This window comes from Brachycentrus maculatus, unplaced genomic scaffold (assembly GCF_059751285.1).
Source record: "Brachycentrus maculatus isolate JH-2025_06_01 unplaced genomic scaffold, ASM5975128v1 h1tg000144l, whole genome shotgun sequence".
In the NCBI taxonomy this organism is placed as follows: Eukaryota; Metazoa; Arthropoda; class Insecta; order Trichoptera; family Brachycentridae; genus Brachycentrus; species Brachycentrus maculatus.
Window position 1 is genome coordinate 3,970,962 of NW_028280897.1, and position 22,975 is coordinate 3,993,936.

A 22,975-nucleotide genomic window follows, 5' to 3' on the forward strand; every position below is an offset into this window, starting at 1 on the left:
TTATTTCCTCGGAAGAGTTCATTGCTGATGTTCCAGTGGCCAGAAACTCCTCGTGGATACTATTCAGGAAGTTTAAGTCGTCCTTCATCAACCAGGTTTCTTGTAGGAGAAGAATGTCAACATTGTTGCAAATTTCGTGTATACCCGGTGCTATGCGATGTACTGATTTACAGTTGTAGGAACATATTCTAATGGAATTGTTCATGATGAAATATTAGTTTTTTTTTCGCTATAAAAAAATCGTCGTACAAAAGAGTACTGTGGCCAAATATCTCCGTTTAGTGTGGTACTATACATGGATTCAGGAACTCCTATTTTAAAAGTCTTATAATCACCCGATTTTGTTTGTAACTCCTCACATTTATGAACGTCCACATCTTTTGTTTTCAGAAAGTCAATGATCATCTCACAATTCGTTTCTAGACTTAATCTCGATACCACTAAATATTTAACATTTTCTATTGCCTTAAGCCCAGACGAGACATTACTGCCTCGTATGGCGTTTTTATTTTTGAATTTTGGGCGTTTATTATCGTTATTATTGGAGTTATTTTTACTCTTTGCATTTTTAACGATTGTCCACTGGCTAGAAGATTCAGTAATATTATTTACATTTTGAGTTTTGTTTTTAGTGACATCTGTCAATTCATTTCCAACTATTTCGCTATAGAGCGTTGGTGGCTTTGGGTCGCTGTTCACAGATGGCGTTATCTCTTCGTTCGGTATGAATTTTTCATGCTGTCTCCTACCTACATTATGGTGGTCGTTTACGTTATGTTGACGTTTAATTTCTGCCACTTCACATTTCAGAGATTGGATCGATTCCGAATTCTTTGGCGTTTCAATGTTTAACTTATGGATTTCGTTCTTAAGATATGTTAACTCTCTAAGTAGAGAACTCACATCGATATAGTCAAACGTGATGGGAGGCAGTCTATTGATGTTTAGCACAGCGAATTTGGGCAGAGTATCTGGGTCTGTCTCTCTCAGAATTTTAATAATATCGTTGATATTACGTTTCTTCTTACCTTCGCCCACTCTTCTGGTTTGTGCAGCAGGCACGTAGGTTATTAAGATTGCCTTTGCGGCATCTATTTCGTCTTCCTTGAAGAATTCACAAAGTTGGCACAAACTGACTTCGTCCATAACATCCATTTTCTGCTGGATAAAGGCCAACACCTCGTTCACCACAATTCCACAAGAACATCGCGACGTCTTGTCGTTCATTTTCATGTAATTGTTTTTGTTTTTACTCGTAAAAATAACTTTTATTTATTGATTTCGCGGGACGATAAAATAATACGTGTTGTGTACGCCATCTACCGACCGACGTAGATAAAACTTTAACGTTTGAAAACATTTATTTATTTTCTTTTTTTGCATTTCATGATATATGTAAAAATTGTACAAAAAGTACTAAAATTTTATATTTTATTTTATTTTTATTTGTTCGGGAATTGTACAGCTTTACATTTAAAGAAGTATATAATAAACAATAGTTACATAAACCTGTGATATTCTTCTATAAATGGGTTGATTTACCATTGAAGTATTTGTTTTATTGAAAATCCAGCCTAAGAGAACACTTAAGCACACGCTTATTTTATCATTTGAAGTGTCTTTTAAAGTGTTTTACGATTGCGACATTGAATATTGAGTATTTTTTTTACAACTGAGCACATCTTCCATGCGGTTATATATACAATAATATTTATAAAGTTTTTATAATTTTATATTTCATATCCCCAAAATACTAATGGGAGTGTATTAGGTTAAACAGCGTCACGTTTCTTTATAATTTTTGCTTTATATTATAATTTTATAAAATATAAAATATGCTCTTATGTCACCATCACTGGATGCAATCCTTAAAAACGTAATCACAAAAAAAAATGATAAATATTTTTTACACAACGCGTTGTACCTCACTGTTCATATATAGCGTCTGACGTATAGCGTTGTTTTGTATCATTGTGTATACGTCACTCTCTTTTGATCCATGGCGTTGGTATGTATTCCTTTTTTCCTTCTCTCTACTTTATATATTTTCCTCTCTCGTGCAACGAAATGTGTCTAATGAACGTGACGCGTCCTTGAAATTTCACTCCCAATTCTCATCCAATTAGCGAATATTCAAGTTTCGTTTCAAAAGCTGTATATTTTTTTAAACCCTTATCCGCACCCCAATGGGGCATAGGGCACTGCGTCATATAAACGCAGTGTTATCTTGATTGTTTACACATAAAGGAAAGGTAATTAGCCCTCCGCTTAAGGTACCAGAACAGGGTAATATTGAATAAATATTACAGTGAAAAAATCACTTATATTTATTTGACCCCCTCTGGGAATCGAGCCCGAGACCTCCAGAACGATAACCGAGCGTGCTGACCATTACACTACGGAGACGGGCAGGTTTTAGGTTTGTAAAATTAAAATTAAACATCACAAATTTAGTGCTTCAAAAACAATTTTAGACTCGGAGGTAGGTATCAGTAATAAAAAGAAAAACGTAGGTCTCTTAATATAATTCACACATTCAGAAAAACAGACCTGTTGTGTGATGATAGGAAAAACAAATAATTCGATCGTGTGGTTACTTTTTATTGTATAGGGCATGGGTCGGCAAAGAGTGGCTCGGGAGCCGTATGCGACTCTTTGACCTTTTAAGTGCGATTCCGGGACAAATATCCGTGGGAAGGCTCTTCGACTCTACGTATTCATGCGTACAATATTTTTCAAGCATGAACCTTATTATAAACAAACTGAGAGATCGCCATACTGACAAAAACCTAAAAACATGCTAAAAATAGTGACATACAAACCTGACTTGATCGAACTTTCAAAGGAGATGCAAGGATTCGCAATAAGTGGTGTTCTTATGGATACCTTACTTTCAAAATATTTTTTTATTAAAAAAAAACTGTAATGAAATTAAGTTATATTAAGTGAACCCGTTAATCAATTATTTTTCAAACCCTTATGCGCACCCGATGGTGCATAAGGCACTGCATCATATAAACGCAGTGTATTCTTGATCGTCAACACATGAAGGAAAGGTGATCAGCCCTCTGCTTCAGGTACGAGGTAATATTGAATAAATATTAGAGTGAAAACATCACCTATATTTATTTGAACCCCCCTGGGTATCGCGCCTGGGACTTACAGTAGGGTAGCCGAGCGTGCTGAGGATTACACCGCAGAGGAGGAAAAAGTAATTAAATAATTAACTGCCTAAAATTACAATTAAGGTGTAATAGAAATGCATACCGAGGAATGCATACAATCGCCTGTTTCTAGAATTTGAAAAAGTCCGCCTCTGTAGTGTAATGTTCAGCTCGCTTGGTTATCGTACTGGACGTCCCGGGTTCGATTCCCAGGGGGGGTCAAATAAATACTAGTGATTTATTCGCTTTAATATTTATTCAATATTACCCTGGACTGGTACCTGAAGCGGAGGGCTGATCACCCTTCCTTTGTGTATGTCGATCAAAATAACACTGCGTTTATATGATGCAGTGCCCTATGCACCACCGGCTGTGGATGATGATTTTAAAAAAAGAATTGTGAATACAGATTTGGCTCTTAAGAAAATTTAAAATTGTTGTAATGTGCATATTTGGCTACGTTTGCCGACCTCTGGCGTAGGTAGTCTCTCGGCTTTGTTCTCGACATGAGAACTGGTGGAGGTGGGCAGGTCCCGTCGCTGAGAAGAGACAAAAAAGGAACGAGGCACTCACCATTGTCTCCGCGAATCGTTTTGCTTCTGTCTTTTATTTTCATGGGACGAGCTTGTGTCGGCAGTGTGGATTGGATGCCGACTTATTTCCAGCATATGTATCGGCAGCCATAGCGATGACTCGAACTTGATACGTACTGCTAGCCTCTCACGACCCAGTACGCCATTCGGTCGAATCCCATACAATAGCTTCTTCTCGAACGAGAGCGAACTACGAGAACATTCTTTTAGAATGCATAGTTGAATATTAACCCTCGGGTACCTGGAAACTACGAGGGTCATCCGGAGAGTAATACCCATTTGGGATTATAAAAAATCATATATTGAGGTCCTCACCAAAAAATTACATTTAAAAATATTGTTAAAAAAATCCTTTAAATGCAAATCTGTTCTGTTTACTGTATTCTATCAAAATCTTAATTTAAATTGCGACAAAATGTGACCAATCCTGTGTTAAACCAATATAAAATCATTAAATCGTACCAAAACGTAAAAATTTTACAAGTTAGAATTCTTAATCACTTAAAATCATTTAAAATTTAAATGTTACGTTTTGGTGAGGACACATGTAAACAAATGTGAACATTTTATTTATAAATAACATACCTTAGACTACTACTTCTACTTCTCTTCATAGTCACCTAGCGAATTTAAGCATTTTTCGTATCGTGCGATAATTTTTTCTATATTTCTCCGCCACTAGTGTATTGAGATACGTAATCACAGCTGGTTTAAATTCTTTATCACTCTCAAATTTCTTTTCTGCCCAAATTTCCTTGAGTTTTGTAAACAGATGGTAATCTGAAGGAGCTAAGTTTGGACTATAGGGTAGATGGTTGAAAGTTTCCCATTGTTGTGTTGTTGTGTTATGCCAGCCGTATGAGGCCTGGCATTATCGTGAAGGAGGATGACGCCAGTAGTCAAAGACCTTTGATGAATTTCGATTCACCCGCCATAATTTCTTCAATGTCGCACTTTATGCATTGGCAATGATAGTGTCTCCAAAGGTCATGAAGTCATTCGAAAGCGGTAAAGAGCTATGCGCAGCTGTGTTACGTATCTAAATATACTGAGGCAAGAGGAATATGACGCTAGGACGCTCATAGTGAAGGATTTTGATACCATTAACCATGCTAGGATACAAATCCCAATCCCTCTAGTAGTGGAACGGAAGGCCTGTCGACGACAGTCAATAGTCCGGTTTCTCCTGCAATGTGCAAATGTTGAAATGTTCCTGATTGGCTCACACTTGTTTACCCTTCCTGTTCCCAACACATTAAAATGTAACATGTTTTGTAACTAAAATATACAAATATCCACAGATGAATCTATAAACCTTGTACATTATAAACAAGGTAAATAATAAATGCACCTCCCATCTAAAAAAATATGACGCTGAGGTTCAAAAACTCGCTTAAATTTGCAAGGTGGCTATGTACGGAAGTAGTTTAAGGTATGTTCTTTTCAAATAAAACTTTCATATTTGTTTGTATTTATATATAAACTAGATTTTTTTTATAAACGAGTATAACTTTCCGGATGACCCTCGCACGTCCGCTGGGGCCCTAAATACGGAAGCACTGCACACAAAATAATCTAGTTGGATTAATGTGTCTCGCAAATGTGCTATAAAATTCACATTTAATGCTGAACATAAACTTAATACTTGGAAGCAAACGAATAACTTTAACGGACGAGAGAAGCGAATCTACATAAATATAATTTTCTCTCGAATTTGAGATTTCTTTTATTGTATTTTTATTAACATTCACTCATTACGGCGTGATTATCTCATTATTTTTCGCATACATTTACTGTATAGGCTTAATTATAGACGAACCCGTCTGGTGGGAGGCGTTCGGCGATAATAAAAAACAATTTATTTTATTTCACGCAATACGTTCCTCGCGAGCGCTACATAAATCAACCAATTAGCCACCGAAAAGGTACAATTTTTCTTAACTCGGTACAACTTTATTTCCCTAATTATGCACCTTGCAGCGCTGGGCAGGGAACTGTGTGTGTACATATATTAATATTATAATATGCAGCGCTTCGTACGCAACCAACGACGTATGTACCTGCCCGTATTTTAGAGATTACTTATTTCCTATGTGACGTAAAAAAACTAGCTCATCTTCACGCCGCTTCACCGCAGAGGTAAGCAGAGAGAATATAACGCCACACAAATGTTTCTTTACAAACATCACCTCTTGCATATTCATACATATCCTCATACTGACCAAGTCAATCTATGGAATGCACAACATTCAGCGATATAGGCACATTTTCAGTGGATCTTTAGATGGATTGCTGTGTGTATTTGAGCTTCTCATTTCTTTTTGCCAGAGCTATGGTGTCTATTTTTCTTTCTTCAGTTAGCTTATATTACAACAAATACAAACTTTTATCAATTTAAATGTTCTTCAGTAAGCAAAAAATTATTTTTAAATTCTTTTAGACTCTTTTCATTCTTCATACATTCAGACATCTCATCATACATTTTCAAACCCTTATACATTAAACAATTTTGCGACTCGGTGTCTTTTCTTCTTCTTCCTGGCTCCATCCCAACTTATCGTCTTTTTTTATTTTATTTTATTTTATTTTTTATTTTATTTTATTTGGGATTTTTACAGCCAAAACAATATATTATACAACATTAATTAACCAAACTATGGCCAATTACAAAAAATCCTCCGATAATGCTATTCTTATGTTGGTTGGGGTGAGTGAGTGTGTGTGTGTGTGTTTGTGTTTGTGTGTGTGTGTGTGTGTGTGTGTGTGTGTGTGTGTGTGTGTGTGTGTAGTACCTATTTAAACAGTTGGCTTGTTGAACAAACGGCAACGATCAATCATTCACCTAATTTCCTGCTTATGTCATTTTTTATGGAATTAGTAGACTCTTAGGGTCAGCTCTCCTCGTCCTCAGATTGTAGGTCCTTCTATCATATATAAAACAACGTCACCTAGGTCGTAGCCTTCGAACTATGTTTCTGCAGCATCCATGAATTTTTTAGTCTACCTCTAGATTGTCTTTCTAGGAAGATCCACGGCGATCGCCTGGTTTACAATATGATCAGGTTCTCTACGCCCTATAAGCCAATACCATCTCAATTGCCTTTCCTATACCTTTCTGTTGATGTCGGTTACATCCAGGCTTTCACGAATGCGTGAACTCTTTATTTTGTCTCTAAGAGACACTCCAGCTGACCATCTAAACAGTCGCATTTTAGCAATTTTTAGTAACCTAGAGTAAGTGTTTTAGTATTCGGAGCCATACAGGAGTGTAAGTCTGGCAATTGTTTGGTAGACTTTTTCCTTATGCATATGCATATGTATGTATATTATTATACTCGTATAATATATTTTCGTCCGCCTCCGTAGTGTAATAGTCAGCACGTTCGGCTACCGTTCTGGAGGTCCCAAGGGGGGTAAAATAAATATAAGTGATTTTTTCACTGTGATATTTATTCAATATTACCATGGACTGGTACCTGAAGCGGAGGGCTGATCACCTTTCCTTCATGTGTAAACGATCAAGATAACACTGCGTTTATATGACACAGTGCCCTATGCACCATTGGGGTGCGGATAAGGGTTTTATTATAATATACAAAATCAACTACCAGTCCAAAATGTAATATATTATAAGTTTACAACATTTTGAGTGTGTCCAAATACTTGTTCACAAAATATGGATTATCTCCAATTACAGGAGTTATTTTCATATTATTTTTTTGACAACTCATCAAAGATGAATAATAATATGGATTTTGGGCATTTACAGTCGTCAGCACACGTCGTTTACATTTGACGGTCGTCAGCCCCGTATATGCCCAGACTTCTATATTCTTCTTCATCTTTGATGAGATGTCAAAAAATAATATTATACGTTTAATTAAAAAAATCTTCTTCCCCACACTGGGATTGTTTGTAAATAGTTGTAAATGAAACGATCTAAGATATGAAAATACACAAGCACCTGCCGTTTTGTCGACTGGTTTCGATCGAGCGTTTTCCGCAGGTTATACTTGTTTCCTACCAACGTATTTACCGATTTCTGTCAGCCGCTTTGATCGCGCTGATAGTGTGATGGATGTCTGTGGCGTTTGGGGGACATTTTGCTTCTCTGGCCATTCAAAGTGTATCGAGTGGTAACCTATACGTTGCTATTGGATCACATGATTAATGGGTACAGCAATCATTTGTACAGTGTTGTAAACTTCGATTCTCCTAAAACGTTCGAATTAATTTCGTTCTTTTTTTACTAACGCTTTACAAGTGGGAGAGTTTTAAAATGATCTTAAGAAATTACACAAAAATTACGCGCTATAAGTGAGACCTTTGAGGTTCAAGAACCAGTCGATTTTAAGCATTAATCTCTTTACATTTGGCGACGATTTTATTATTTGAAGATTAAAAAATGGTTTTATAGAATTTAACCGGCGGTATTAGAAATAAAGATCAGGAAAGAGGTGGAAACATTAAGACACGTCGCTAGTGTATATTCAGACGGAATAAATATTTACGATATGAAAGTGTACAGAGAAATTAATCGTCTTTCAAAGTTTTTAATAAATTTTCAACTAATTAACGTAAATGAATACCATAAATATATTTTTTTAAATTTAGTCAAGTACTTTGTAGATCCCTATTGTCTTACATATTAGTGGAATCCATATATCCCTTTTATTATAATGAACGTTGTTCTAAGACAAATCATGTACTTTTAATTCATTTAAAATGTGTTTTATTAACACTACTATTTCTTTCAATGTCCGCCTCCGTAGTGTAATGGTCAGCACGCTCGGCTACCGTTCTGGAGGTTCCGGGTTCGATTCCCAAGGGGGGTAAAATAAATATTAGTGATTTTTTCACTGTAATATTTATTCTAAATGGACTGAAATATACCATGGACTGGTACCTGAAGCGGAGGGCTGATCACCTTTCCTTCATGTATAAACGATAAAGTAACACTGCGTTTGTATGACAGTGCACTATGCACCATTTGGGTGCGGATAAGGGTTTTATTACATATATATTTCTTTCAATCTATTGTGACACGTATTTCAATGCATTCCCCATCATTTTCAAACACCAAATGATGCGGAACGCATCGAGACACGTGTCACAATATATTTTATTAAATATTGATATTTATCAAGTAAAAATTTAATTAAAAATGGATATAATACCACAAATTGTCTACCGAATCAATGAATGAAACAAATAATGTATTTCTTTAATTAATTTTAAGAAAACTGATGAATGAAGATTCTAAACTAGAGATATTTTATCTACAGGTGATCACAAAAACAATAAAAAAACCAAGAATTTTGTCTTTTCGTTTCGATTATGTGAATTGAAATATATTTTTAAATATTATATTTTGACATCTCATCTAGATGAAGAAGAATATGGAAGTCTGGGCATTTACGGGGCTGACGACCGTCATAGGCTGGTTTAAGTGATCACTTTACAAACGTGTAACATTCACCAATTCTACCCATTATTGACAACCACACTACTCAAATTCTTGGAAGTTCTATATAAGTATATGAACCAATTTAGAAACCTTGTTCTTGAATCACTAGAACTTCACTAGAGACATCTATTGGTGAAATGTAAAGAAGCTTTTTACTAAGCAGAAACTCTTATATTAGTATGTGAAGTCCGAATCCTGGATTATAATCACACACATGAGAAACGCCAGGAAATACCATTTTCATTTTTATTGTCAAAAAATAATATGAAAATAACTCCTGTAATTGGAGTTAATCCAGATTTTGTGAACAAGTATTTGGACACACTCAAAATGTTATATTTTTAAAGTATACTTTAAATCTGGTTCTCTTAAGAATAAGGTAGTTGCCCCTCCATTGTTGTATCGTAAACTCAATTAGATAAACCTAAATGTGTTTTCGAATATCGGATGACATTTGTTTTAAGGAACGGGCTTATTCTGGATTCCCTTATCGCCTGAGGGTCCCGAGTGCGGCTTCTAAAAACAAGATGCTAAAACTAAATACGTATTTATATTTTTTATTTCATTCTAGAAATATCTTCATCAAATTTAGATTGCGCAGACACAGTAAGTAACTTAAGATTTTGAAGTGAAACTCTTTTAGGCGCGGTGGGGCAAATTTGCAAAGATCGGAGGAAAAAGGGAAACGTTTCCCTTTCTTCGAATTTTACCGGCAATTGAAAGGAAAGAGTAAGATAATCCGTTTTTCTCTCTCCAATATATCTCCTCATATGTCAAAAACGGTCTCAAAGTATGGTAAGTTACTTAAGATTTTGAAGTGAAACACTTCTAGGCGCGGTGGGGCAAATTTGCAAAGATCGGAGGAAAAAGCGAAACGTTTCCCTTTCTTCGAATTCAACCCGCAATTGAAAGGAAAGAGTGGGAGAATCGTTTTAACTCTCTCAAATATATCACATCACAAGTCACAGATGGTCTCAAAATGTGAAAAACTGAAACTAAAACTAAATACATATTTATATTTTTTATTTCATTCAAATAAGCAATGAAGTTTCCCCTTCGCAATTGAAAAGAAAGAGTGGGATAATCGTTTCTATTCTCTCTGCCGCATACGTCATAGACTCTCTACGTATGTACTGTGTTAATGCGTAGCATTGGGAACCAGTACATCAACTAAACATGTTTTAATATTTATCAATAAACACTTTTCATTGTTTTCCAAGTAGAATAGAGAAAAAGACAAGTGCAGATATGAATTAATGGAAATTGGTGAACAAAAGATCCGTTTAACTTAATTAAGAATAATTTCCTTCTAATTATACGTGTAATGTGTTAATACGTAGCTGTACATTAGCTGAACATATGTAAATATTTATTAGATAACAATTTCCACTATTGCAGGTGCAGCATTTTTGTGAAATGAATAGGACAAAATGGCTTATGAAAAATGTTTATAAGTGAAGATTTCAACATAAGCTTCAACTTAGACGAAGCTCAACCATTGATAAAATTTTAGGATGAAGAATTCAAAGTTAAAATTAAACACTAACAAATAGAAATCCCCTCTCAACATCGTCATATATCTAAAATCGTAAAATTTCGGTTGTGCATGTTTTCGGAATGTCCAGAAAATGTTCTATATCCCAGCAAAAGCGGCGTATTTTTAACTTAATATTTACCGGCTACAGGACAAAAAGTGTTGTTTTTTGCATTTTGAAGAAAAGGTATTGTTTAATTTTTTTTTTAAATATATTAAATATTTTTCACATGGAGAAAAAACATTCAGGTTTTATCTAAAAAGATCCGCTGCACAGTAAAAAGGTCAATAAGTGACTTGATATTTATTTTTAATACATTGTACTTTATTTTTAAACTTTAAAAATGATCTCTTGAGAAATCGAGTTTTTTTAAATATATGACGTTGTTGAAAGGAGTGAACGAAATGTCAGTCTACAACCAGATCAGATATTACCATCGACGCAGTATTCTCTCGTTATTTATAAATTTGTACTTTACTGTATTTTTATCATACTTCAGTTATCATAAACCAATAATTGCTTACATATATGAATTAGTGGAAATTGGTGGAGAAAAGAAGTATATCTGATAATTTATAGAGATTTTCGTCAGCTAAATTCTACATAATTATTTTCCAATCCTGACATAACAAAATGGCCAACAAATACAAATAGAGCAGCGCATACAATCAACTACATATTTCCAAAATCTAAAATTTTTACTTGTACCGTGTGAATGTCTCGTCTCAGGCATAATTTTTTAATTAATTTTTCAAATATATTATACGAATTATTTAAATTGTTATTATGCCAGGATATATCTTTTTTTAAATATTGTCTCTTTTACAAGGGGCTATTCAAAAGTTTGGGGATATTTTAGTGTTCACCGCACCTGTTGTTTGTTAAGAGTGTCCACCTTACCCAGTGGCTCCCAAAATTCACCCACATGAAAAAATAAATAATAAAATTTATTAAAAGTAACATCTTATAATCAAAACATAGCTTTTACAGGATTAAGATATTGAATAAACTAACATTTGCATTGTTATTCATATTGATATTAATTATACTGAATGTATTACTTTTGGTAAGAAAAATAATCTATTATTATGAAATAAATTTGTACAACCTGCTTCGATTATTAATTAAGTAGTTAAATAACAAAAAGTTAGTAAAATGGAGCGTATGAGTGAAGAAAAAACGGTTAAACAAATTTATGGAGCGAATGTAGTTGGAAAAAGAAGCAGAGGACGACCGAGGAAAACTTGGCACAATCAGGTATGTCAAATACTTGAAAGCGGCCGGGTCAGGAGTCGTAATAATCGTCGGGTATGTATGAGGAGATGCATGAATGTAGAAGAGGCAAAGAATGTTTGCAAAGACAGAGTGGTGTGGCGTTCGATTCTCTCTGCTTACCCCTGCGGGGAAGCGGCGTGATGGTTAGTTAGTTAGTTAGTTAGTAAAATGGAGATGCGAGTGTTTTTTGCCAAAAATGTTCACTCATGAATATAGTGACCATATGTCCCGTTTTGAATGGGACCGTCCCGTTTTTAGATAGCCTGAACAACAATTTTTTTTATATTTATAGTATTTATTCCTCTTATTTTCTTAGTAACCATTCCTTTTCTTTTTATTAGTACATAAAAACTATGAAAAAATACGTGTTTTCTTGAATATACATAGTGTTAAAAAAATTGGTAGATGTCCCGTTTTGAGGACAAAAATAAATAGTCACGTTACTCATCAATTACATGAAATTTTAGTAACTTGAAACATATAGAGTTTATCCACTAACGAGCAGGTATAGGCTATAAAACCTTTAAAGTTGAAGCCTCAGTAGAGCCATGATAAGCGGTTTTGCATAAACCGTGTCTAGATTTCAGAGTCACTTGGACTTTAGGTTAGGTTTAAAAAAAAGAATAATAGATATGGATAGATCTGAAATAGATCGCATTATTAGCCATATTTGATTGTATATCATACAATTTTTTTTGTTCATTAAGTTTTATAAACAAGTATTGTAAAATGTGCCCACGGCACGGGAAAACCCATTGAGGACACATTATTTAAAAAATATATATTTTAAGAGAAATATATGTGTTTTTATTATTTACACAAATATTTCAATTTCATACTATTTTTGTGAGCCTAGGTGGCTCATTATTAGAAATAGGTATTAAATTGTGGTAGAGTGGGTTCGAACCGAGAAGTTCCGACTCATTGTAAATTGTAATTTGAAATTGTATGAGTGTGATGAGAAATCAACAAAATTAATAAAATAAAATAATGAAGGCAGTTTGAAACTGTTTGAAAACGTCAGGATTAATCGTATCTTCATACGGATCTCTGTGGTAAGTTGATGTGGGCGATTTAATGGACTTGCTTCTCGGTTGGTGAACAGTTTGGTGTTTTGTGATATTTTTTTTATTCCCCACACTAAAATATGGCTCCTAGATATCATGATGTCTTCTTTCTCGTGGGACCATTAAAAAGTCGACAAATCTCTTGTTTTACGTCTATACAATTTTCTATTTAAATACCTGGTAACATTTCAAATACATTCGCATTTCAGTTTTAATTTGTATGCCGAAATTAAATTGTGCATTTTAAAACGATTTTTTATCACTATGGAAAGTGTTGTGGAAAAATAATAGTATTTAAAAAATAATAAAGTGCGCAATAGAGGTAGCGCATTGCGCAATAATTTTTTTGAGAAATATTAAAAATAAATATATTATTAAAACTAGATGGCCTTTGAATGAAAAAACTGAAGACATTAGCATAATAATTGATTTTTCATCTTTTATAAATTACATAATTAAAAATACATTAGTCGAAAAAATAAAACGATAAAAATTACACAAAACCTAAAGAATTTATAACCAAAAAATGAAAATTCATCTTTCTTATACATAATCCTATATTACACTTTTGGTATACCTATGAATCTTACTATTTCATTATATTTTGAGTATAGAAGACTTATAAGCTAGATCTTTTATTCCGGCCAATGTACTTATACATAATGACAAAAATATTTATTGGAACCGAAAATAAAATTATATAGCGGTGACTCAAAGTCAACTATCTATCTATATATGTATATTACTACGTATCGCTCACTCCTTTCAAGAACGTCACAAACCAAAGAACTTGATTTTTCAGGAGAACGTTTTTAAAGTTTAAAAATATAATACAATGTATTAAAAATAAATATCAAACCACTTATTGAACTTTTTACTGTGCAACAGATTTTTTTAGGTATAACGTGAAGGTTTTTTCTCTATTTGAAAATTATTAAGTATATTTAAAAAAATGATTAAACAACACCTTTTCTTCAAAATGCAAAAACAATACTCACTGCCCTGTAGCGGGTGAATATTAAGTTAAAAATATGCCGGTTTTGCTGGGATATAGTACATTTTCTGGGCATTCCGAAAACATGCACAACTGAAGATTGACGGTTTTTGATTTATGACGTTCTTGAAAGGAGTGAGCGATATGTTATGCCACTGTATGGTGTGTTATAGTGCTTTTCTAAGAATACTCGAAATCATTTTAATACTAAATTTAAACTATCTAAAAGTCAAGTATCTAACGTATGTTACTTTGTTTTGCGACTGTGCGGTGTGTTATACTGCCTTTTTTAAATACTTTAAATTATTTAATACTTAATCTCAACCATCAAGAGTCCAATATCTTCTAACGTATATTACTGTATGTGTTATGCCAATTTATTATTAGATTAAAACCAATATTTTTAGCTTTTCCACTTTTTTATTTGACCAGCGACCGGGTTTCGTCGTTACCGACATCATCAGACTGGTGAGAGGCTATACAAATTGTTATGTTATATATAAAAGAAGGCAGGAGTTGATAACCATATCAAATCATGGTTATCAACTCCTGCCTTCTTTTATATATAACATAACAATTTGTATAGCCTCTCACCAGTCTGATGATGTCGGTAACGACGAAACCCGGTCGCTGGTCAAATAAAAAAGTGGAAAAGCTAAAAATATTGATTTTAATCTAATAATAAATTAAAAATGCAATTCCATCACGAAGTGTCAGTGGATAATATAAATCTATGTTATGCCAATGTATGAGGTGTTACAGTGCCTATATTTAGTAATATAAATTATTTTAATTCTTTTTTGAATGTCAACAATCTAAGGTATGTTACAATTGTATTTTATGCCACTGTACGGTGTGTTAAAGTGCTTTTTTTTAAATACACAAAAATATTTAAATACTTATTTTAAAGTAATCTATTTAACATATGTTACTATTGTTTGTATTGTAACTGTACTGTGTGTTATAGTGCTTTTATTTAAATACACGAAAACAATTAAATACTTATCTAAAAGTCAACTATTTAACGTACGTCACTATGTTATGCCACTGTACTGTGTGTTTTAGTGCCTTTATTGAAATACTCAATTTTTTATTTTTTTTTTGTTTAAATTCAACTACCTAACGTTTGTTACAATGTTATGCCACTGTACGTACGGTGTGTTATAGTGCCTTTATTTAAATGCCTACACTAAAATATTTAAACACTTACATAAATGTCAACTATCTAACGTATGGTACACTTGTACGTTATGTCTCTGTACAGTGTGTTATAGTGCCTATTTTTAAATACTTGAAATTATTTCAATACTCTATTCAAACCATCTCCAATTCAACTATCTAACGTACGTTACTGTGTCATGCCACTGTACTGTGTGCAGTGCCTTTATTTAAATACATTTAAACTCCGTGAGCATTATATACTGTTGAACTACCTGAGTATTTTCATCAGCACTACCTCTGATTTTACTAATCCAGATCAGAAAAAAAAACAGAACATTAAAAATATCCAGCGTGTTTCTTATGAGAGATCATTAAAAGTTACTGTGAAACGGAAACGATAAAAAAGACATTATTTTTAGGGTCGCTTAGCACGAAAACTACTTCATATCTAGACATCTTCATCTTTAATGGCGCTTGCCAAAAGAATATGGTGTATCATTTTCTGTTTTCCTCTATTGAATTCTATTCCATGGTATAATATTCAACAAATATTTATATAAATGCAACAAACTTAGTATAAAAGAACTATTCGTGAATGAATAATGGAGATGCGAGTGTTTTGGCCTAGAATTTTTACCCATGAAATTATAGTAACTTTAAACATAAAATGTATATCCAATCACGAGTAGGTTAGAGAATTAAAGCCTTCAAAAGTTGGGCCATGATAAGCGGTGTTGCATAAGCCATAGATGAATGTCATAAACAATTTGATTGAATGTCATAAAAAATCATAAGGTTCATAAATAAGTATTTAAAAATGGTCTTTGGTACGGGAAAACTCAATGAGGGCACATTATTGTATTTTTTTGTGTATGATTAAATGCGTATGTCTAAACCAGTGCAAGCACTTAATTTATCGATATGAGTATACCTTATTTTTTAATTTACCGTAAGTTAAAATCTAGCTGCAGCTAATTCGATACCGCTTATCCCTACTTAGGCTTCAACTTTATAAGTTTTATACCCACTCGTGAGAGGATTTACTCTTTATATTTAATGTTATTATAATTACATGAAATTCATGAGTGAAAATTCTAGGCAAAGACACTCGATAAATGAGTATACCTAATAGGCCTTACTGCTTTTAAAGCGACTTTAGAAATTGTTTTGAGAGAAATATTTATAATTATTTTTATTTTAAATTTTACTTTGTAAATATTACTATTATAATGGTATTAACAAGTTAAAATTTAGTTTATAATAGATAGGTATGTATAAATATATATATATATATATATATATATATATATATATATATATATATATATATATATATATATATATATATATATATATATATATATATATATATATATATATATATATATATATATATATATATATATATATATATATAATATATATATATATATATATATATATATATATATATATATATATATATATATATATATATATATATATGTTTATACATTTACCCTTATATTTTTATATTACATAATTAAAAGTAGATAAATGTGTAAAACATGTGTGCGTTGCGAACGATTTGATTAATATAAGCGCAAATTATAAATAAAACACTTTTCTTTTGCCACTTGAATATTATATTGTAACAACCAGTTTCGAAAACTAAAGATGCTTCCATCTACGGGTTTATATTCAAACTCTCAGATCTGTATATTCTGAAACTAGTCGTAACAATATAATATTCGTGTCGTAAAATTTTTTTTATTTTTATTTATAATTTAATCATGTCTTACCTCAAAGTGAATGCCGAAATAATTAAATATTAGCGTATGTCAACATTGAATTATTTTATTTTAATTATGTATGTCGTGTTTCGCGTTGAATTTGAACAAACTAGCTTTGAAAAACTGTGAATTGCCTGTCAGTAAATAAGTTGTATTACGATAATCTGCAGGTGATCATAAGATATGTGTTTGTCTAGATCTGAATACCGAATACCTGGACATGGGATTCTGTCGCTCCGGGTCTGGCCTCGGGGGGTCGTCCAGGACCAAGAGGATGAGGACCAGCTTCAAGCACCACCAGCTGAGGACCATGAAGTCCTACTTTGCAATCAACCATAATCCTGATGCCAAAGATCTCAAGCAGCTCTCTCAGAAGACTGGACTTCCCAAACGAGTTTTGCAGGTGATTATATTTATTTATTAATTTTTAAATAATTTTAAATATTTTTTATATATGTCTCAGGTATTTAATACTTGAAAATCAATTTATAACCAACTATAATATTTATGTAATTTTTTTACTGTTATTTGAATTCAGAAATGATCATTAGGTATAAATGTTCATTTCACAACATTTTGAGTATGTCCTAATACTATGTATGTAAAAAAATGTCCTATGTATGTAAAAATATGTTAAATATGTAAAAATAATTCGGGATATTGAATTCATCCAAATATAAGGGTCTCTGCTAAATAAAAGCTTTCCTAATCCAACCATACATGGCTCCAGTAAATTCATATGTACAGTGTCATGAGATTAATGATATATGTAGGAGTTCCAAAAATTTGGGTAGTGTGGTTGTCAATCATGGGTAGAATGGTGAATGTTATACTTGTGTAAAGTGATCACTTTACCAGCTTATGACAGGTCATAAACCCTGTAAATACTCAAATTTCCATATCCTTCTTCATCTATGTTGAAAAATGTATTATAATGTAATAAATTTTGAATTATCCGAAGAAAGGATTGAATTTAAAATCTACAAAAAAAAAACAAAATTATTGTAGTGATCTTTGACTACCTTTTCGCGAAATTTTCCGCATTTTAAATATTTTTTATAAACAGTTCAGCGTGTGGTTAAGCTACATTAATGTCGCGAATATTATTTGGCTGTGTACACTTTTGACTTGTTAAATGCGGTTTAAAGTATTACTTGTTTCGCGATATGTATGTGACAATTATAAAAAGAGAAAAATTAATTTATAGCCTTCGCATACCTATGATAAATAGGTATTCACATATGGTATAATTCAATCTTTATATTAATGAACAAGAAAATGTATCACATCTTCGGATATCTATGATAATAGATATACGCAGATAATTCAATCATTAGATAAATGAATGATAAATATATACAATCACATATAATTCAATCGTTAGATTAATTAAAAAGAAAATGTATCACCCCTTCGGATATATGGTGCTTCATTGTAAATATATAGCGTCTAACGTATCTACAACGCGTACATATCGCTCACTCCTTTCAAGAACGTCATAAATCAAAAATCGTCAATTTTCAGTTGTGCATGTTTATGGAATGCCTAGAAAATGTACTATATCCCAGCAAAAGAGGCATATTTTTAACGTTATATTTACCCGCTACAGGGCAGAAAGTGTTGTTTTTGCATTTTGAAGAAAATGAATTGTTTAATTTTTTTTTTAATAAACTAAATATTTTCCTTCAGGTTTTACTTAAAAAGATCTGGTGCACAGTAAAAAGTTCAGCGAGTGGCTTGATATTTATTTTTAAAACATTGTATTATATTTTTAAACTTTAAAAACGTTCTCCTGAAAAATCAAGTTTTTTGATTTATGACGTTCTTGAAAGGAGTGAGCGATATGTGACAATATTATTCTACCGCTTTGTTTACTCCACTCTCTTATACTCCACTCCCGTGACGTCGGAATGTATATCTCTCTTTCTCGTCGATCTTTCCTCTCTCTCGTGTAACGAAATGTGCCTAATGAACGTGACGCGTCCTTGAAATCACTAACAATTCTCGTTAAATTATCGATTATTTAAGATTTACAGGAAAATATGAATCACTTCAGCGTTACGTATTAATAAGAAAACGCAAGAAATGTTACTTTAAAAAAAATGTACTCTGATAATACCCAGACTTCTGTATTCTTCATCGGTGTTAAGATTTCAAAAAAAAGTAATTTGATAGCATTTTGTGAGAAGCATAAGAATATACATATTGGGATAAATCCATTCAGTGTATTTTTTTTAAAATATAAAAATATTTTTATTTTGAGGTAGCGTGTTTACGAGATTTCATCGGAAGCGTATCACAAAGAGTAAGCGCCTACAATCGCATTGAATATTTCTTCTTTGTAAGAAGACTTGGCCATTGTCGAAAAGTACTTAAGGTGGAAAATCCGGACCCCATGACTGTCAAAATAAAGTTTCAGAAGCACAGTTCGGACGTTCTGCAAGTCATCGCACATCATCCTTAAGGCTACAATCACCTTTTTTTTAGTATTAACGATAAATAAACGTAATGATCGGTTAGAGCCGTACCATAATGCCCGTCGGTGCTGAGCCTTTGCGTGAATTGAGAAATATTAGAATTTGTCGACGTCATTACTGACGCTGTCTACAGGTGTCAATAATATATATATATATATATATATATATATATATATATATATATATATATATATATATATATATATATATATATATATATATATATATATATATATATATATATATATATATATATATATATATATATATATATATATATATATATATATATATATATATATATATATATATATATATATATATATATATATATATATATATATATATATATATATATATATATATATATCCATGAATTTTTAGTCTTCTTCTAGATGTCTTTAGAGGAAGATCTATGGCAATCGCCTGGTTTACAATATGTTCAGGCTCTCTATGTTCTGTGTAAAAATAATAATGAATAATTAATTCTAATTCCGATACATTGTACAATACCTAATAAATAACTTGGCCTTGTATTCCCATGACTTATAATTGAGGAACCTTAAACAAACTAGATTTTTTTTTCACATAACAATCAATGTTTTAAAAGGTATTAATGTAAACCTTGCGAATCTATTGAAAAATAAACAGTTATATTAATGAATTTCCCACGATATTCCAAAACGTTCTGTATGATTTTTGAACAACCTTTGACTCATAATGCAACTCAAGTTTACGTTATATTGTATGTATTATAAATGATATTTTATACTTCTTCTCTGATTATACACATTTAAGGCTGAGATCTCAAACGCTCAAATCACAATGCGTTCATCCACGCTGAGAACAAGACGTCCTTCTGTGCTAATTTTAAAAAAAAAAAATATATATATTTTTATATATATATATATATATATATATATATATATATATATATATATATATATATATATATATATATATATATAAATATATATATATATGTATATTTATAAATATATATATATATATATATATATATATATATATATATATATATATATATATATATATATATATATATATATATATATATATATAATATATATATATATATATATATATATATATATAATTGGATTATTTTTTAACTCCTTACCTTTCAATTACTCTTTTGTTTTCGAAACCATTTATTTACTTAGATGAATAACTTATTTTTTCAATACAAAAAACGTATTTTAAGAAAAAAAAATCAATTACATCAAATGTTACCTGGGTTCAAAGAATATTAAGTTGCAATTTATCGTATAATGGGCCTTAACCTTCAAGAAACATTAGATATATTACTATTTTCCAACAAAACCCTAACTGCCCGTCAAATATCCCCTTCTATCTATGAATACCCTCTTTTCATCCTTACCTGATACTAATTACTTTTCTTTTTTTGTAATTACGTTTTTACTCTCAAATATCGAATCACATTTATTTTTCAAATTAATTTATTTATCAATACATCGCTCACTCTTTTTAACAAAGTCATATATCAAAAATCGTTAATTTTCAGTTGTGTATGTTTTCGGAATGCCCAGGAAATGTACTATATCCCAGCTAAAGCGGCATATTTTAAACTTAATATTTACCCGCTGCAGGGCAGAAAGTGTTGTTTTTTTCATTTAAGAAAAGGTACTGATTAATATTTTTTTTAAATACACTAAATATTTTTCAAATGGAGAAAAAACATTCAGATTTTACGCAAAAAGATCTGTTTCTCAGTTAAAAATTCATCATGTGGCTTGATATTTATTGATAATATATTTTATTTTATTTTATATCTTATATCGTACATAAGATTAACGTGTGTTTTCTTTTAAACATCTTCTGAAGTTCTTAAAAAAACCGTCGGCAGTGACTGGATATTGTATTTAATATCTAAATACGTCAATTGATAAAGTCTTATCTAAATAAATTGATAATTATTTCCACCTCATAATAACGCGAAACGGAGAGAAAGAGCGAAGATTGGACACATGCTAGAGCTCCAAGATTGTCAATTGACCTCGAATCTAAGTAAAGCCGTCACGATATTTCTCCCTGCATCAATTAAGTGCGTTTCCCCTGGACGGGCGTGGGATTTGCGATCCATCACCGGAGAGTCCAGACAGGAAATGCCAAACGAAAATGCGCTCTCCACGTTGAATTTTATTTTAATTAATCATTTATCGAACGGACATAAGTTCTCATTATCAGTGTCACTCGACGTAAACCTCTGAGTACTTTTTCTAATTAGCTTTTTACGTTTACGCTCATTATTTAAAACGTACAGATTAAGGAACTCTCAAATATACAATATCAGTACACGACCAACTGGGCGACTGGCGAACTTTTAAATTAAATAGCAAATATATTTTTTTAAACTCCTTACCTATACTTAATATATAGCAAATATATATTTTTAAACTCCTTACCTATAATTGTCCGCCTCCGTAGTCAGCACGCTTGGCTACCGTTCTGGAGGTCCCGGGTTCGATTAACAGGGGAGTCAAATAAATATATGTGATTTTTCAATCTAATATTTATTCAGTTTACCCTGGATTGGTGCCTGAAGCGGAGGGCTGATCACCTTTCTTTCATGTGTTTACGATCAATATAATACGCATTTAAGTATCGGGTGCAGATAATGGTTTTAAGAAGAATATTGAAAGCTGTCCCACCGCATTCCCAGATCTGATACAGAAGCATCTAGGCTTTCTGACAGGCCTGCTCTTGCAAAGCAAAGTTAAAAATGTGAAAATAAATTTTATCCCGATTTTTCCGTGAATTTAAATTTAAAAGCTTTCAATATCCCTGTCACTGCCTATCTAAATAAATACAAGTTTGTAAGTCCACCACCAAATTTTCTAGAAGTGCCCCGGTGTAGGCAGTGAAAGGGTTTAGTAAAGTATTTAGTTAGTTCAGTTACTCAGCTAGATCCGATTTAGTTTAACCCTTCCCTTACGGTGCTTAAACCTTCCGCGTGCACCGGTAATATGTAGTTTGTACACCATATGAAAATATGATTTAAAAACGGGAAAAATGTAAAAAAGGTTGAAATGTTCTATTTAGAATAGTTGAAGTTAAAATATATCAATTTTGTAAAGTTAGCTCTGGTAAATACCAAAAAAAAAGAAAAAATTCATCACGACCACCCTGAAGGACGACTTGTGCGCAACTTAAATGAGATCGTCGGAAACAGTATGAAGCCGCGTACGCGTGTACGCAAAGTGCGGCACGCACGCATACTTTGGGAAACGTTTGTGTATTAATGATTCAATCCCCGATTTAAAAAAAAAAAAAATTTACCGTCGCTGCAAATGAATTACTTTATGTTATATTACTTTTATGTAACACGTAAAAGTATTACGGAGAAATACAAAATCTTTTTGAGCCCGTATCTATTGTATTTAATGTTGATATTCTCATTTTTAAAGTCAAGTTTTAGTTAATACATATCA

At 32.0% G+C, this 22,975-nt stretch overlaps 1 protein-coding gene across 3 annotated transcripts in view; it reads left to right on the forward strand.

Moving 5' to 3' along the window:
- The window catches only part of LOC148308943 (protein apterous-like), a 125,612-nt gene that overhangs the window by 96,915 nt on the left and 5,722 nt on the right, over positions 1–22,975 (forward strand). For 2 of the 3 annotated variants that reach the window (XM_088260902.1, XM_088260901.1), the window contains exon 5: positions 17,226–17,431. The exons of the other annotated variant lie outside the window; for it this stretch is intronic. In XM_088260902.1, coding sequence (XP_088117028.1) covers positions 17,226–17,431 — 206 coding nt within the window. The remainder of the gene's footprint in view (positions 1–17,225; positions 17,432–22,975) is intronic. 3 annotated transcript variants of the gene reach the window in all.